The 18,899-nt window shown below is 46.2% G+C and overlaps 1 protein-coding gene across 4 annotated transcripts in view; it reads left to right on the top strand.

Annotated features, from left to right (window-relative positions):
• Positions 1-4,836: 4,836 nt before the first annotated feature.
• Positions 4,837-18,899, top strand: part of Stk38 (serine/threonine kinase 38) — a 35,002-nt gene continuing 20,939 nt past the window's right edge. The window contains exons 1-4 of one of the 4 annotated variants that reach the window (XM_050137849.1): positions 4,948-5,096; positions 10,630-10,745; positions 12,367-12,499; positions 18,529-18,580. In XM_050137849.1, the coding sequence (XP_049993806.1) occupies positions 12,369-12,499; positions 18,529-18,580 (183 nt within the window). In that variant the 5' untranslated portion in view covers positions 4,948-5,096; positions 10,630-10,745; positions 12,367-12,368. Of the gene's footprint in view, positions 5,097-10,629; positions 10,746-12,363; positions 12,500-18,528; positions 18,581-18,899 lie in introns of all 4 variants that reach the window. The other 3 variants (XM_050137858.1, XM_050137833.1, XM_050137842.1) reach the window with 3 other exon arrangements.

Below are 18,899 nucleotides of genomic sequence, written 5' to 3'. Positions count from 1 at the left end.
AGAGCCTGCCAGGTTTTAGAAGATCCTGTGGGTTAGGAAATCTGTAGGAAGACAAGCCTGCCTTGACCTAAGCAGCTAGGCTGTCGATTCCAGCGATTCTGTCCACTTCTGGAGATCTTCAGTTTAGATGAAAGGTAGTTCTGGCCAGTGGTTAGCACTTGGCAGTTCTGGCCAGTGGTTAGCGCTTTCATTTGCTGAAGCGAATCGCGAATTGATATTGTTCTGTGCCCATCTGTCTTCTGTCTTCTTTGGAAGAAATAGAGTGCTGCTGCTGGGAGCTACCCTGTTTCTCTGTTATGAAAAGGCTTTTAATAGTTAAACATTTAAATGCCATATTCCCCAGATCTCTGAGCAGTTGAGGGCTGGCTATCAGGCACAGATGAGTTATAACTACAGCACAGAATCTGCCTGGAGAACTGGGTCCAAGCTTGACTGTACTGGTTTTTAACGTAAGAGGTGAGATTTCTACTTGTGAAAGACAAAGAAGGAAAAGCTGTTTGCAATAGAAGCTTAACGGTAGAACTGACAATAGCGGAGAACAGCTTAATATATTTATTTATTTATTTAATTTTTTTCGAGACAGGGTTTCTCTGTAGCTTTGGAGCCTATCCTGGAACTAGCTCTTGTAGACCAGGCTGGTCTCGAACTCACAGAGATCCGCCTGCCTCTGCCTCCCGAGTGCTGGGATTAAAGGCGTGCGCCACCACAGCCCGGCCAGCTTAATATATTTAAAGCAGGGTTGGATTGCATATGCAGTATTTTCATAAGAGAGTTAAAAATACATACCAATTTAAAATATGAGACTCCTTTCTTTCTTAGTCTGGAATGAGACACAAAGAACAGACTATCTAAAACATTTAACAGTAAGAACATGTACATTTGCACACAGCCGAATTTAAGTTCTGCATGAAGTTAAATGGAAAATGAGTAAGAGAAAGCCGGCTGTTTTTTTACTCAGGAAGGTAGAGTGGTTGTGGGGGAGGAGAGGCACTGCAGGTGGGCTCTGCGTGTAATGAGCGCCTCAGGGATGGATTAAAGGCAGCTGGTGACAGGTCAGGTCGCTGGGGGCAGCCGAGCCACTGCCCTTAGCAGGCTGCCTGTACTGTCCGGCTAGGGGCGGGACCTCATGTGGAGAACCTGCTGCCTGCACTCTTTGTTAATCTCAAAGAAAATGGCAGCAGCCATGGTTGTCCATGTGGGGTAACTCTTTACATTTTACCGTAGAAGTTAGAAATGTCGGCCTGTTTCCCACAGGCAAGGCAGAAAAATAAATGACTCAAGGGGGCAGTCGCCTGAGAAGCACTAAGCGGAAAGGGAACAGTACCCCAAAAAGGATTCACAGATCCTAGGGGCCCTGAGCCCAAAAGACGAATGCACTGCTCAGCGAGTGCAGTGCAGAGGCAGAGCCCCAAACCTTGCTTGTGGGAAGTGTCAGAGGTGATCTTAACAACGGTCCCAGCGGACTGATGGAAAAGTTGGGAAGTAGGCTGGTAGAAGGTCCAGGTTCAGGGTTTCCCCCCACATAAAGCAGTGGCAGAAACAGGGTTCCGTGACTGGAAGAAAGACAGATTCTGCCGCTGTGGTGGGTGACCTTTACGCTGCCAAGCCTGGAGCCAGAGCCGAACCCATGAGACGGAGTGGGGCCTGCAGCGGCAATATAGTTCAGCATGTATGTGATTATATACCTGGAATGAAAAGCAAATAGAAAAACACAGAAAAAGTAGTTTGCATTTCCAAGTATCACTGGAAGAATGTAAGTTGATGATAGACAGCTATGCAGCTTGATATCCGAGGAGGGGGTTGGCACAGTCTCCATGAATAAGGCAAGAAGATCCAGGGGAGACCGAACTTCAGCGTCCCTGAAGTTCAGCATAGACCATGGCACAATCTGGCTTTGGGTCTTCACTCACAAAGTCCAGGAGCCATGAGAACGGGTGGGCGCAAACTGAACCCCCTATGTCGTGACGTGAAGTTGGGGGCCCAAGTGAGGGACTTTAAGCCTGATGGGCAAGTGGTCGACCATTACGGGGCCTTTTTTACACCAGGAACCACGGCCAAGCACACACAGGGAGGCATGGCCAGAATGTGTGGAAGGAACCTACCTTTTGATGTCGGGTGTAGAATTCCAGTGATTTTAAGTTGTGAAAGCAACCGTATAGAAGAAGAGTTAGAAGTTTAGAGGATCCTGAGTAGTCCTCTGCTGTAAGGGATAGATATCCAAGTCATGGCATCAATGTTATCATTCATAACACTGACGACCTAAGGCTGGTCCCACGATGGGCAGCAGCTGGTCACCCGAGGCCTCGGCAGGAGACACACAACAGATACCCCATGCAGAGAGAGCTTGGGTATAGAGTTTATTTAGTGGGTTATGGAGGGGTATGGGAAGAGGGAAGAGAAGGGGAGAAAGTGGGGAGAAGAGAGAGAGAGGCAGAGGCTGCCTCTCTAAAAGAAGGGCAGAGAGAGAGATCTGGAGAGGAGGCAGGATATCTTGCCAGAAGGTGGGGCGAGGTTGGGAGTGGGCAGGGCTTGTCTCTTGAAGGGACAGGGTACCCAGGTAACAGACCAGGCCAGGAGATTACAACAATTATTATTTTGGTTTTTCAAAACAGGGTTTCGCCAGGCAGTGTTGGCACATGCCTTTAATCCCAACACTTGGGAGGCAGAGGCAGGCGGATGTCTGTGAGTTCGAGACCAGCCTGATCTACAAGAGCTAGTTCCAGGATAGGCACCAAAGATACAGAGAAACCTTGTCTCAAACAAACAAACAAACAAACAAAACAAACCAAAACCCATACCAAACCAAACAAAAACCAAACCGGAAAAAAAAAACCAAATAGGGCTTCTATGTGTGGTCTTGGCTACTCCTAACTTGCTCTGTAGATCAGGCTGGCCTATTTTTTTTTAAATATTTATTTATTATGTATACAATATTTTGTCTGTGTGTATGCCTGCAGGCCAGAAGAGGGCACCAGACCCCATTACAGATGGTTGTGAGCCACCATGTGGTTGCTGGGAATTGAACTCAGGACCTTTGGAGGAGCAGGCAGTGCTCCCAACCTCTGAGCCATCTCTCCAGCCCCCCTAGTATTATTTTGAGACAAGGTCTTACTATGTATCCTAGGCTTGCCTCAAATTTATAAAGATCTGTTGGAGGAGGCCGTTTGTTGGTTCCCTGCTGCTCAGCCCTGAAATAATCACACAGAAACTGTATTAATTAAACCACTGCTTGGCCCATTGGCTCTAGCTTATTATTGGCTAACTCTTAATTTAACCATCTCCAGTGATCTGTGCACTGCCACGTGGCAGTGGCTTACTGGCAAAGTTTCAGCATGTCTGACTCTGGCGACGGCGCCATGGCTTCTCCTCGACCCTGCTCTACTTTCTCCCAGCATTCAGCATAGCTTTCCCTGCCTACCTAAGTTCTACCTTGCTATAGGTCCAAAGCAGTTCCTTTTGTTAATCAACGGTACAAAGAGAAATCCCACATCAGAGATCCACCAACCTCCGCCTCCCAAATGCCATTATTGAAGGGGTGAGCTGCCATGCCAGCAGTTTTATTTATTATTTATTTATCTCATTTTTTTCAAGACAGGGTTTCTCTCTAGCTTTGGAGCCTGTCCTGGAACTAGCTGTTGTAGCCCAGGCTGGCCTCGAACTCACAGAGATCTGCCTGCTTCTGCCTCCCGAGTGCTGGGATTAAAGGTGAGTGCCACCACCGTCCGGCTTAGAGATTTTATGTGTGATGTCTTGCCTGCATGTATGTCTATGTATCATGTGTGTGCCTGGTGCCCTTAGATGTCAGAAAGGTCATGGATCTCCCAGGGCTGAAGGTACAGAAGTCACAGACCATTGTGAGTTGCTATGTGGGTTCTAGGACTCGAACTTGGGTTTTCTGGGAAGAGCAACCTGAGCCATCCATCTCTTCTCTTCAGCCCTGCTTTTGTTTTTAGACTAAGGAAACTTGGCTTTGAAGATGACATAGTCAAGCCTTTTTCATACTATGAAGGAAACGTCTGGGACTTCATGCTTGAAGAAAACCAAATCCTATGGTCTCACCAGTTAGGAAAGGGTGAATGGCAACACTTACCACCAAATGCTCAGGGAATGACTAACAGGAGGAACATTCTTCTCTTGCTCCCAGAGGACCCCTTGTCAGGGAGGCTGGGACCTTGGGTCACTCACAATTGTTTCCAGGAGTTTAGAACTTTCCAATCAAGATCAGTGTGCTCATTTCTCAGGGCATGAACTAGCAGCACCTGTAAGGTAAGATCCGTGCACAACGGAGAGGTCTAACGTGTGAGAGCTCACCTGATCCCAGGCCAAGCACATTAATTCTTTGCAATCATGAAAATTAGGTAGGGCCAAGGGCGCCAATAGACTATGGCTACAATGATCGGAAGTCAGGGAGGGTGGAGAAAACTCTGATTAAATTTCAGAGAACTACGGACACCCTCACACGAGTTCACGCCAACTGTTAAAATCCCAGGCAAGCTAGTTGATTGCATTGGCTTGGTTGATAAAGAGCCAAAGTCAATTTCCGGGTGTTGAGACGTTGTCTTATGTAAGACATTTGAGGGAAGCTGGGTGAATGCTGGCCTTTACGGAACTTCAGCATTTTCATTTTGTAACTTCTGGTGAGTCTATAATTATTTCAAAAGGAAAAAAAAAGCAAAAAACAAAACAAAGGCGAACTAGCCCAGCCCAAGCCACCTCGGAGCACGCCCCACACAGCACTCCTCCATCCTCCCTGAACCTCCTGGGCTGGGCGCAGCCGGGTGAGGGGTGAAGAGGTGGGCGGGGCGCCGGTACGCACGCGCAGTCACGCTGCACGGGGAACGCCGCCGGCGGATGGCGCATGCGCAGTCTCTGCCGCGGCGGCCCCTCGCCACAGACCGAGGGGTACCGGGGAGCCTCGGCCCCTTCGCGCTGCCGTTTGTTCGGGCAGTTGGGGTTCTTCCCGTGGTCCTCTACCGTTGCGGCTCGGTGGCCGCGCTCCCTCGGAGTCCCCGGCGCGTCGCCGTCGCTCTCGGGCCGCCCGCACGTCGCGTCTGCGCCGTGGCTGCCGGCCCCGCGCCCCCCTCCCCCCGGGTCTGGTGAGTGTCTAGCGGCGGTCGCCTCAGGCTCGCCGCCTCGTCCGTCCGTCAGCTTCTAGGCACTCAGGGGCTCCCCTCTCCCGCCGCGGGCCGGGTTCCCCGCGTCCTCCCGGCCTCCTCAGCCTCTTGTCAGCGTCCTCTCTGCGGTTCCCCGAGCCCCCTGGTCCGTCCTCTTCCCTTCCACTCCCGGTCCCCACTCGGCGTGCAGCCGGGACGGGCAGCCGCTCCCTCTTTCTTCCCTGGTCGTCAGCTTTGTGTGCCGACTACCCCCAGCCCGTCCCCTCTGGGACCTCGGTCAGCACCACTCTTCACCTTGGCCTCCTCCTGGGGTGCAAGGACCCGAAGGTGTCCGAAGTTCGAGAGTCCCCCTTGGTAGATGTGGGACCTCGGAGGCGGTCCTCTAGTTTGCGGTTAGTTTTGGGGTACCCGTCCCCTGAAGATCACCGCATTGGCCTGAAGAACTGTGGACAGGAACCCGAGCTGGAGGACAGGAAAAAGTGGCTAAGGAGTCAGAGGATAAGTGTGTCAGAAAGCGCGTAACGGCTGCCAGCGGCGCCCTGCAGGGGACCCACAGACAGGGGACCTACAGACACGGGGCAGTCTTGTTTCTTGGCGTGAATAGGAAGGTCAGGGTGAGGTAGACCCTCTGCTTCCTCCTTCAGCTCACCTTGGCCGTGAATTAGCCAGGACGTGCGGTTTCCCTAAACAGAAAACCACCAGCCTGCAGGAACAGCTCCCCGCCCCACCCCAAACATCAGATACCAGCTTCCTCATAACATTACAGGAGAGCTCTGTCCTCCACCCTGCTGATCACCACATCGTCCTGCCATAGCCAGCTCTCCATCACACGTTCCCCACTCCCACGAGTGGCCGCCACAAACGGAGCGGCTTATGTTTTGAGACAGGGTCTCAATGTGTAGCTCTGGCTGGCCTGGGATTTGCTGGTGTAAACCAAGGTGGCCTCGAATTCAGAGATCCACCTGCCTCTGCTTCCCTAGTGCTGAGATTAAAGACGTGCGCCCCCACACCCTGCTCCCCAGGCAAACGTTAGAAGGTTCTAGGTGCCCAGCACAGTTTGATGGAGATATTAAACACATACACCTGTGTTTGCTTATCCACAGCAGGAGAGGTTCCACTCGTGACTCTAGGGAATAGTCTTGGCCCCTGCTTGAATTGTTAAATGAAAGATCTTTTGACCCGGCGGTGGTGGTGCACGCCTTTAATCCCAGCACTCGGGAGGCAGGGGCAGGCCTGGTCTACAGAGTGAGTTCATTTGGTCACAAAGAAATAAATTATTGGTGAAATGGTGTTTGTAGAGATGACAGACCATTGTAGTCAGCCAGCTAGGCATAACTCTATAGTTCATAAAACAGTGGTTCTCATTTGACCTCATGAGTTCACAGTCCTTAATACTGCATTTTATGAGAGGAGTGTATGCTTTGTTAATTGAAAAACAATAACCTCAGACTTTCTTGTCTACTGTTCCCTTCTTTGCTGAGCTGAAGGAGAATGAAACAAATAGGACAGGTGCTGCTGTAGCTTGTGGGTCAGGGCAGGAGCTAGAACTATGGAAAGCAGGAGGGGAAGGAAACCCTGCCTCTTAAGAAGCTCTTGGTTGACCCAGTAAATCCATGAAGTGCCATTGGGCAATATTAATCGTATCTTTTGATTAAAGGTTATTAGAATTAGGCTACACCTTTTATGAGTGAAGGAAGAGAGAAGGGTTTGTTCGAACAAAGGTTAAAGGGACAGGGTGTGGTGGTGTCCACAATCACTGGGGAGGTAGAGGCAGGCTGAGCTCACGGCCCCCTTGGTCTACATAGTGAGCTCAAAGGGGGAAGAAGGTTAGCGTAGTCCTTACCATTGCATTAGATCCTGAGTGGAAAATATTTTTGTTGGCCTAATGTATTTGTCATCTTCGAGTGTACGTGATATCCTATTGGCCTGTTCCATTTATTTTTTATTTTTTTGAGATAGAGTCTCACTATGTACCTTTGCTGTTGTGGAACTCACTCTGTAGGCTGGCATCAAACTCAAAGATCTGCCTGCTTCTGCTTCCCAAGTGCAGGGACTAAAGGCGTGCGCCATTACACTCAGCTTCCTGTGGAACATTTTAGTCATTATTTATTTGTTAGTTGTTTTGTTTGTTTTTTTGAAACATGGTTTCTGTTTAGCAATGACTGTCCTCGAACTCACTCTGTAGACCAGCTGCCATTGAACTCCGAGATCTGCCTGCCTCTGCCTCCTCCCCAAGTGCTTAGATTAAAGGCCTGGCCACAAGCCAGGCGGTGGTGGCGCATGCCTTTAATCCCAGCACTCGGGAGGCAGAGGCAGGCGGATCTGTGAGTTCGAGGCCAGCCTGGTCTACATGAGCTAGTTCCAGGACAGGCACCAAAAACTACAGAGAAACCCTGTCTCTAAAATCCAAAACAAACAAACAAATAAATAAAATAAAGGCCTGGCCACTACTGTCACCGTTGACCTTGCCCAGTTCTTTATACACCAATCTGTTAATGTTCTCTCCCTTCCTGCATTTGTGTTGACAACTAAAAAACGATTAGCTTACTCACCTACTAATTATTCATTGTGTGAAAGGCATTGTCTGCCTCTGCCTGCAGGTGTATCTGCTTTTCTAACACTGAGCTGTATATTTTAGTTGTTAAAATGTAACACCTGAGGGCCCAGAAGTGGTGGCCCGTGGCTTTAATCCCAGAATTTAGGAGGCAGAGGCAGGTGGATCTCTGAGTTCTGGTCTACAGCCAAAACTATCACAGAGAAACGCTGTCTGGAAAAACCAAAACTAGAATAGGAAAATGTAACTGCCTTTATGGCTGGGTGTGTAGCTCATGCTTAGAATCCTAGCACTTGAGAAGCTTAAGTAGGAGAATTGCCACGAGTTCAAGGCCAGCCTGGTTTACCAAGTGAAACTTGTCTCCTACTTCACACACACACACACACACACACACACACACAGTTTGTGTAGACTTGCGCACACACACATGCGCGCACACAAACTGTAGACTCTCCAGAAAATTTTAGACAACTCTCACTTACCTCATTTTTAACTATTTTATGTGTGCACGGGGTGGAGTGGATAGAGGCTTGGGGTGGCTTCCTGTGGTGAGTGTGTGGAGGTCAGAGGACAACTTGTGGGAGTGGACTCTCTCCGGTGACCATGTGGGTCCCAGGCACTGAACTCATATCTTCATAGTTGGTGGCAAGCACTTCTACCTGATGCCATTTTGCTGCCCTGTTTTGTTTTGCCTTTTTTAATGTCTGGTTTTAACTGTTCTATCCAACTACACTCTGAGTGCATGTGGTTTTGATTGTGGGTGGAGGGTGTACAGGCTGACAAATAAGAAACCACACCCAAGCTTCATAAACCAGTTTTTTTCTCCCTTTGAGACAGGGTTTCTCTGTGCTGCATTGGCTGTCCTGGAACTCACTTTGTAGACCAGGCTGGCCTCGAACTTACAGAGATCTACAGCCTCTGCCTCCCAAGTGCTGGGATCAGAGGCCTGCACCCCCACCACCTGGCTCAGAGTTCTTTTTAATCCTCTATCGCTGTTTTAAAAGCAGAATGTTTAGGTATTGGTAGGAACTTCCCTTTTTTTTTTTTTTTTAAAAAAAATGATATTCTGGAAGTAGTTTTCAGTACTTCACTGTTTTGGATTTGTGAATATATTTGCTGTCATGGATCAAAATGTTTGACACTAAAATGGTACCTTGATTTTGAATCTCTGCTCTGAATGCATAGTTGTTTATACAGTTTTTGCCTGAATATCTTTAAAAGAAACAAAAACAAAAATCTGCTGCCGTTAACCCAGCACTCAGAAGACCGAGGCAGGTAGGTGGATCACTATGAGGCCAACCAGATATGTATACTTAGTGAGTTCCAGGCCAGCCAGGGCTGCACAGTGAGACTCTGGCTCAAAAAAACAAAAACAAAACACAACCAGCTACTAATGTTAAATTAAGCCTTTTTTCCCCTCTTAGTAATAACAAGTGTCTTTACATTCTTTGCAAACCTTAATTTAATACGCAAAATGAACAATCTAGAGAGCTGGGAAGGATCAGTGTAGAACCTCTAAATGTTGTTTTCATTAAAGATGCTGTCTTTGAAAGTGCCTTACTACTACTCCTGAATTTTGCTCAGCTTTCTGTTGGGGGTAAAGGACAGAGTCAGATCACCAGGCATGGTGGTGGTGTACACCTGTAATCCAGCTTTTGGGTGAAGGAGAGTGAGTTCCCGGCCAGCCTTACCCTCACACAGTCATACCCTATCAGAGAAATCCAGATGAGAGCTGGACGGAGGTGGCACAGGCCTTGAGAGGCAGAGGCAGGCGGATCTCTGTGAGTTCCAGGTTAGCTTGGTGATACAGTCATACCCTATCAGAGAAACCCAGATGACAGAGGAAGGTGGAAGAAGGAAGTAACTTAGCTGTACAAACTCGAATGCGGGCTCAGGGTAAATGGTGGAGTGCTGCCACCCATGCTGGAGCCTTTCAGTTTGTCTGACATCTGGTCAGGTGTGGTAATAGAGGGTGTTTTTAAATTTCAAGGGAAAAGCATTTAGACCTGAAGGGTTTCGTTTTGTTTTTAACTGTAAAATGAGGAAGTTGGGGGTCCCTGATTTTTAAGGTATCTTTGAGCACTAGAATTGTTTTTCAGTTTTCTTTGTCATCCTTCTCACTCTAAGACAGGATTTCCCCTGTATAGGCCTGGCTGTCCTGGAACTCACTCTGTAGAGCAGGCTGGTCTCGAACTCGGAGTTCCATCTGCCCCTGCCTCCTCAGTGCTGGGATTAAAGATGTGTGCCACCATGGCACATCCTTTTCCTAAAGTTTTCTTCTTTGTAATAGTGTTTTTTTAAAGTTGTTTAAGCTTATAAAATGAAGCAGTAAACATTTATCAAATACCTTAAGGTAAGTCAGACACATAAGTACCTATAGATGAGCGTTTCAGCCATAGAGATTCTTCTCATTGTAGAAATTGAAAATCTAAATACATTCTAGATTAAAATTATATTCTCACTGGGCGGTGGTGGTGCACATTTTTAATCCCAGCACTTGGGAGGCAGAGGCAGGCGAATCTCCGTGAGTTTGAGGCCAGCCTGGTCTACAGAGTGTGTTCCAGGACAGCCAAAGCATCACAGAGAAACCCTGGCTCAAAAACCAAAAAAAATTTATATTCTCATTTCCCATAGTTAGAATACTAATAACACTGACACTAACCGGTGGGTGCTGGGAATGTTTGAACATGGGTCGTCTGGAAAGGCAGTCAGTGCTCTTAACCACAGAGCCATCTCGCCAGTCCCCTTGTTTTTTTTGAGACAGAATTTTTCTTTGTAGACCTGGCTGTCCAGGAACTCACTCTGTAGACCACGTAGCTGGCCTTCAACTCAGAGATCCTGCTGCTTCTGCCTCCCGAGTGCTGGGATTAAAGGTGTGTGCGCCGCCATCATCTGGCAGGGTTGTTCATACTCTCAGTCACATATTTATTCATGGTGTTTCTAATTTTCTTTTGTCATTAGAATGTTTCTGTGGCCGGGTGACGGTGGTGGCACACATCTTTAATCCCAGCACTTGGGAGGCGGAGGCAGGCAGATCTCCGTGAGTTCGAGGCCAGCCTGTTCCAGGACAGCCAGAGGTACACAGAGAAACCTTGTTTCAAAAACCAAAAAAAGGGAACTGGGGAGATGGCTCAGAGGTTAAGAGCACTGACTGCTCTTCCAGAGGTCCTGAGTTCAATTCCCAGCAACCACATGGTGGCTCACAGCCATCTATAATGAGACCTGGCGCCCCCTTCTGGCTTGCAGGCACACGTGGAAGGAATNCAAAAAAAAAAAAAAAAAAAAAAAAAAAAATTTCATTGAAGCTGGGTGTTGGTGTACATGCCTTAGTCCTAGAACTTGGTAGGTAGAGGTAGGTTCAGAGGTAGGTTGTTCTATGAGTTGAGGGCTGCCTAGTCTACAGAGTGAGTAAGTACCAGGACAGCCAGGGCTACACACGGATACCCTGCCTCAGAAAAGCAAAAGTAAAAGAACTTTTTATCGAACCAGCTTAGAGGAATCTTTTTTTTTTTCTTTTTTTAAGTGTTTGAATCTTTATGAATGATTTTTTCAAGATAGTTTCCTAGTTGGCAGAGAATGGAATGGTGTATAATTGTGTGTGCTTCCACTCTTTGTTTGCTTGAGATAGGGTGTCTGCTGGTTGTTTTGTTATTTTCAACTTGATACACGCTAGAATCATCTGAGAAGAGGGAACTTGAGTTGAAAATGCTCCTATTAGAATGGCCTTTGGGCAAACCAGTGGGACATTCTTGAATGATGAATGATGATTGGTGGAGAACCCAGCTCACTGTAGGCAGTGTGCCATTCCTGGGCAGTGGTTCTGGGTCTATGAGAAAGCAGACTAAGTAAGCCGTAGAGAGCAAGCCAGGAAGCAGCACTCCTCCATGGTGTCTGCGTGAGGTCTTGCCGTGGCTTCCTTCAGTGGTGACTTGGGCTGTGTTAGCCAAATCAGTCCTTTATTTCCAAGTTGCTTCTGTTCATGGTCTTTATCAGAGCAGTAGAAAGCTAACTCAAGACAGGGTGTCGTGCCAGTGCCTCCTGAGCACTGGAATTACAGGCATGTGACACTGTACCTGGGATTTGATTTTGTCTTCTGCTGCTGTGAGAAAACTTCAACTTGAAGGAGAAAGGGTGTGTATGGCTCACAGTCCCGGTTACAGTCCATCACTGTGGACATCAAGCAGGAACTTAAAGCAGCTGTTCCTGTACACCCACAGCTGTCTGCTAGTATTCAGCTTCCATTTTTATCTTTAAAAATTATGTGTTTGTATGTGGAGTGGATATGTGTATATGCACCCCAGGTATAGAGCTGAAGAGAGTGTTAGATCCCTAGAGCTGGAGCCGTGGTGGTTTCGAGTTGTCTAATGGGAGTGTTGGGCACCGAATTCTGGTCCTCTGCAAGAGCCAGTTCTCAACTGCTGAGCCATGCTCCAGCTGTCTGGTGCCACGCACAGTGGGTAGCACAATCCAGCAAACTCCCCACAGACATGTCTCAGGCTAGACAGTCTCATTGAGAGTCCCTTTCCCGATGCTTCTGTATTGTCTAACCACGCCTGTCTTGTTTGCCTGATGCGTTTCATATTATGTTCGTCCTCCAGAAGGATTGTGCTGGCTAATATTCTACCAGGGGACAGGGGAGTGCTTAATTGTTGAATTCCAGCTGGAGGATACATAGTAATCTCTGTTTTCTTCCAGCAGCCATGGCAATGACCGGTTCAACACCATGCTCATCCATGAGTAATCACACAAAGGAAAGGGTGACAATGACCAAAGTGACACTGGAGAACTTCTATAGCAACCTCATCGCGCAGCACGAGGAACGGGAAATGAGGTAAAGAATACTGCTTGAAAGCCTTGTGTTTGGGAGCTGGGCATGCTGCTCGTGGTAGAGTACCTATCCTATACAAGGCAAAACCAAAACAGACAACAAGACCTTGCGGTTATGTGTTGTAGCACGTGTTGTTACACACAAGGAGAGCAGGGTAGCAGCAGCCGTGTTATAGCCCACGTGCTGCAGTGGAGCGATAGTGTGACAGATTTCCAGATCCTTTCTAGTTGTGCTGTATCTACTGGTCAGTGATTCAGGAGTCAGATCACTAATGTTCATTATTAAAGCAGTGTGATCTAGTCTGGTGGCTCCTTGAGGGTTTGCATCCTGTCTCTTGAGGAGCAGCTGTTCCTGAAGGTCTTTCTGCTTGTCAGCTCCCTCATCTTGAAGGACTGCTATAACATGGAAGCACTTGCCTTAGTTAATGGCAATGGTGATAACTTTTATTTTAGACAGCAAACACCTCAAAACCTATTAGGTCTTACTGTGTAGCCCTGGCTGTCCTGAAACTTGCTTTGTAGACCAGGCTGGTCTTTAACTCACAAAAATCCACCTGTCTCTGCCTTCCAAGTGCTGAGATTAAAGGCCTGCGCCACCACTGCCCGGCCCAACTTAAAATACTTTCTTGACTTTTTATTACTGAGTTTCAGGAGTTCATTTTAGTTTTTGAGACAGCATTTCTCTGAGTAGCCCTGGCTGTCCTAGAACTCACTCTGTAGACCAGGCTGGCCTCCAACCCGGAGATCCACCTGCCTTTGCCTCCCAAGTGCTGGGATTAAAGGTGTGTGCCACCTCTACCTGGACCTTGTTTTCAAGTCATAGAGACATTCTCTGTTCTGTAATTTTTGTAGGCTTAGCCTCTCAGATTTAGTTCCATGACTCTAATAATTAGTGAATGTGTGGCTAGGGGTGTGTGCATGCTGTGGCACGTGGGTGGAGCTCAGAGGACGGCTTTCAGGACTCAGGTTTCTTTCCATCCTCACTTGACTCTGGGCTCCTTTCAGGCCGTACAGCTTATACAGCAAACGCCTCTGCCCTTTGAGCTAGCTCGTCCTCTGAGAGTGCATTTCGTTAGGTAATTTTTCCTTTTGGGGTTACAGTTATTTTCCCTCTAAGATTGATTTTGGATATATTAAGTTATTTACAGTTTCTTATAGATTTAGTTAGCTTGTTAGCAAATATAGAAAATCCAGTGGTTATAAATTGGAATTATGTTGAATCTGTAGATCAGTTTGGAATGATTGATGCTGTAACAATGCTGAAGATTCTGATACTTTGACATCATATATTGCTTTACTTTATAAGTCTCACTTAGAGGCTACACAGATGGCCAAAGGTTTAAGAGCATGGTTGCTCTTCAGAGAACCCGTGTTTGCTTCTCAGCTCCAATATGGTGGCTAATAACCATCTGTAACTTCCCTTTTAAAGGATCTAGCTCCCTCTTCAGGCCTTCATGGGCACTGCATGCACACAGTATACTGACATTCACGTAGGCAAAACACTCCTGAGCATCACATAAAATAAAAATAAATCTTTTTTTTTTTATTTTAAAAAAATTTTTTTAAAGACAAGGTCTCTATGTAGTACTGGCTGTCTCTCAAGTGTTATGATTAAAGGTGTGCACTACCACACCAAAAATAAATGTAAAAAGACTTTTTTTAAGTCTCCCTTTTTTATTTTTTTATCAGTGTACAGTATATAGTTCCCACATACTGGTTCCTTTCTATGTCTAGTCTTTTTATGCAGTTGTAAATATTTAGAATTTTTTTGTCCAGTTATTTGCTGCTGCTGTTTGTCTGTTTTGTTTTTGTTTTTCGAGACAAGGTTTCTTTGTAGCTTTAGAGCCTGTCCTGGCACTCGCTCTGTAGACCAGGCTGGCCTCAAACTCACAGAGATCCACCTGGCTCTGCCTCCTGAGTGCTGAGATTAAAGGTGTGCGCCACCACCTGGTTTATTTTATTTTTTGATTGGGTCTCACACGTAGCCTTGCCTGGCTTTTTTCCAATCCTTTGTCAGCTTCCGGAGTGCTGATATTATAGGCATGCACCATCACACCCAGCTAAGGTTTTATTGTAAACAAGAGACTTACTGCATGGGGAGGGAGATATGTCGAAACTCTGGAGATAAAAGAAAAAAATAAAACTCATTTAGGAATTGCTTCTTGTTTACAAAATAGGAGAAATTGAGCCAATTCATGGAAATATTATGGCAAGCCCCACAGGTAGGTTGAGGACAGTTTACTTTCTGGGCGTTGTGGCCCATCTCTGCTTGAGATTGAGGCGAGAGGATCAAGAACCCAGAGCAGCCTTTGCCAGATGCTGAGTTTAAGGCCTGTCTGGATTTAAGATACCAACATGCTGGGAAGTGGCGTCATGCACCTTTAATTCCACTTTTTAATCCCAGAGGCAGAGGCGGGCAGATATCTTTGAGTTCAAGGCCAGCCTGGTCTACAGAGCCAAGTGCCAGGACATGCCTCCTTTCCAAAGTTAAAGAGAAACCCATCTCTTAAAACCAAACCAGCAACCCAAGAGTCCGCTCTTCAAGTGTAGTGTGTCACCCCGTGCTGCAGTGTTTCCTAGTTTCTGGGGTACCACCACAGACCAAACACATTATGAGCTCCTATATGGTGCTTGCTTTCTCTGCTCTTTAGTCTCTAGTCTGCTTCTCTAGAACAGTAGCTCCCTTCCAGTTCTCTCTGGTGTATACCCAAGTACCCAGTAAGTATTGATAATTACCTATTCAAGACAAATGATGGTTTAGATAAATAGCCATCAAATTAAAACCACAGAAACAGGCATTTCCTCCGACAAAATAGTGTGTATTTTTTTTTCTTCCTGAAGACTGTGATGGATTAACTAAAGCCACAGACCTAACTTATTACATAATGATGGTTGCCCTTTCCCCTGAAGTGCAGACGTGTACTCTGCTGTCTAAGAGTATCTAAATCCCACAACTTTCTACAGTCTTACCCAGGAACTGGCAGTGTACATCCAGTTGTTTAGGGTACAGCACTTGTTTAGTGTGTGTAAGACTTGGAGTTCAGTCCTCAGGACTGAAAGAGAAGAAGATGAAGAAGAGGTGGAAGAGAGAAGGAGGGGACTAAGAGGAAGAGGAAAAGTGGGGAGAAGAACAGCAACTATTCTCTTAGGTCTTAGGGTTTTTTGTTTAGAGACAGGGTTTGCTGTCCTAGAATTCATTCTATAGACCAGGCTGGCCTCGAACTCACAGAGATCCGCCTGCCTCTGCCTCCTGAGTGCTGGCATTAAAGGCGTGCGCCACCACCGCCTGGCTTCTTTTAGTTTTTCTTAACTCTGCAGCGTTTCATATGATCAGAAATTCAGTAGAATATCGATGATGATTAGTGATCCAGGATCAATTTATTTAAGACCAAGGATAGGGAAATCCAGCCCTTCTAATGGTCTCCCCTGAGTAGGTGTCAATCAAACTAGAGGATAGGACGGAAGGACTAATATATTGAATTTTTCAACAGTTGTACTTAGGGTTTCTCTTCGGCATTTCTCAGTGTTAAATCATGGAGATACAGTCATGTTATTTCTATACTGTTTTTATTGCTTTTATCTGTCTCATCAACAGAAATTATATTATTAATGTACAAAGACATTATTTGTTCAGCTCTTGTGGAGTTGACCAGCCCTCTTATATTTTGGTGACCTTTGAATGAGGCTATGCAAGGAAGGGAGCCTAGTTAGCTATTAAGGGAGCAAGTTATAGGTAGTAGTCATGAATGTATCCACACACTTGTATGTCTGAGCTCTTTAAGAAGTACCCTAGAGGCCGGGTATTGGTAGCAGTGGTGGTGCATGCCTTTAATCTCAGCATTCGGGAGGCAGAGGCAGGCAGATCTCTGATTTGAGGCCAACCTGGTCTGTAGTGTGAGTGCCAGGACAGAGAGACCCTGTCTCGAAAAACAAAACAAAAAGAAGGTGTTGGAGAGGTGGCACTTACTGCTCTTTCAGAGGACCTGGGTTTGGTTTGGTTCTTAGCATGCACATAGTGGTTCATAGCCGTCTGTAACAGCCCCAGGGGATCTGACGCTCTCCTTTGACCTCTGTGGGCACCAGGCATATATGTGGTGCACAAACCACTAACACTTATACACATAAAATAAATCTAAAAATTTTAATAATACCTTAAAGATATTTTCTGTGTATAAAGTGCTATTTATATTCGAGATGGGGCTTCAAATGTGCTCCCTCCCCTTCAAGAAGCTTCCAGTCTCCTTCAGGAGTGAGCACCCATGTAAACACCTGGGATGCTCAGGAGGGGGTCTCTGCCTGGGAAAGTGGCCCTGTCTCTGCCTGGTTCTGATTGGAACATTTCAGTTGAGGGAAGAATGCTCACAGAAAGGGTGAGGAAATTTACTGACCTGGCACTGCCACATATTAGTCCTTGACTCAGGCCTCTGGACTCTCCTTTGCCTTCAGAAAAACAGCCAGCTTCTGGCGAGCAGGCCTGCTTTTTGTCCCGCCTGGCTCCTGCGGCTTTACACCCGAAATAACAACACACAAATTGTATTCATTTAAACACTGCCTGGCCCATTAGCTCTAGCCTCTTGCTGGCTAACTCTTACATCTTGATTAACCCATATCTAGTAATCTGTGTATCACCACGGGGTCGTGGCTTACTGGCATGAGTCTAACCACCACCGTCTTGGGTAGGAGAAGCATGGCATCTGTCTGACTCTGCTTTCTTCCTCACAGAATTCTGTTCTGTCTACTCCACCCACCTAAGGGCTGGCCTATCAAAAGGCCAGGCAGTTTCTTTATTAACCAATGAAAGTAACACATAGACAGATGACCCTCCTACACCACGCTTCCATGTGATGTGCCGTATCAGCTACTGTGGACTGTATGCTCACATACATTTAAAAATATTTTAAAAAAAAAAATTATTTATTTATTATGTATACAATATTCTGTCTGTGTGTATACCTGCTGGCCAGAAGAGGGCATCATTACAGATGGTTGTGAGCCACCATGTGGTTGCTGGGAATTGAACTCAGGACCTTTGGTAGAGCAGGCAATGCTCTTAACCTCTGAGCCATCTCTCCAGCCCTTAAAAAATATTTTAATTTAATGCATATGGCTCTTTTGTCTGCATGTATGTCTGTGTACCACTTATCCGTCGGGTGCCTGCAAAGGCCAGAAGAGGACATCATACCCCAGGAATTCGAGTCACAGACAGCTGTGAACTGCTGGAAATTGAACCTGGGTCTCCTACAAAATAAGAGCAGTCAGTGCTCTTATTCCCTGGGCCCTATTCCAGCCCTACTCTCTGCTTTTCCTTATCTATGCACATGGTCTGCTTGTTTGGATTATTGGGTTGATGGGGAGATTCCAGCCAGTGTACTTCCTTTCCTCTTGCTGATAAATGGAGGTTCCGTAGAGTTGGTTATAAGGAATTTTTACTTGGTTATTTCAGTTTTGTCAAATCACCATGAGGCTGTAATTACCCTCTCTCTTTTTTGTTTTTTAAATTTGAGATTTAAGTCTCTAAGATCAGGCTGGTCTTGAACTTACTGTGAGGTGAGGCTGGCTCTGAACTCTTGATCCTTTTGCTCTCACCTCCTAAGTGCTGGTGTTACAGGTGTGTACTACCCTGCCTGGCTTCTTTGTTACTTTACTATCTTATGTAGTCTTTATTTATTCATTCTTATGCAGTCTTTTTAAAATGTAGTTTTGTAGGGCAGTGGTGGCGCACACCTTTAATCCCAGCACTCAGGAAGCAGAGGCAGGCAGACATCTGTGAGTTTGAGACCAGCCTGGCCCACAGATCGAGTTTCAGGATAGCCAGGGCTGTTACACAGAGAAACCCTGCCTTGAAAAATCAACCTCCCCCGACCAAAAAAAAAAAAAACCCAAAAAGGTAAAATATGTCTCATGATTTTTTTACTTAACTGAAGACTTTTTTTTCTTTTCCTAAATGAATACTTGCAAGTGGCTAGCAATCATGTTCATATAGGCTTGTCAGAATAGAATGCTATTTATATATATTTTTTTTGTTTATTTTAGACAAAAGAAGTTAGAAAAGGTGATGGAAGAAGAAGGCCTAAAAGATGAAGAGGTGATGGATGTGGTTATTTTTTCCTTGGCCCCGGATGAAAGGTTGTGTTTTCTCTGTCAAGTTAGCTTTGGTGCCAGAGGAGCGTTTGGCCCAGTGACAGGAGTATGCGAGCCGACATTGCTTTGTGGCTCAGTTACTCATGCAGAGGAAGAAATTAATGAAATACTCAGGAGAGAGAGGTATCCCTAGTCACAGTTAGGATAATTAATTAATGTTAGAATTCTAAGAAAAGAAAAGACGAAAAAGGCTCCATAGCCGTAAGGAACATCTCTGATGTCATTATCAAAGAAAGTATTGTCTCAAATCAGCCTTTCTGTAC

The sequence above is a fragment of the Alexandromys fortis genome, unplaced genomic scaffold (assembly GCF_014885135.2).
Source record: "Alexandromys fortis isolate MF-2015 unplaced genomic scaffold, M_Fortis_MF-2015_v1.1 scaffold_9, whole genome shotgun sequence".
In the NCBI taxonomy this organism is placed as follows: Eukaryota; Metazoa; Chordata; class Mammalia; order Rodentia; family Cricetidae; genus Alexandromys; species Alexandromys fortis.
Note: the sequence above shows the minus strand (reverse complement) of the source record. Positions and strands in the feature narration are given on the sequence as shown.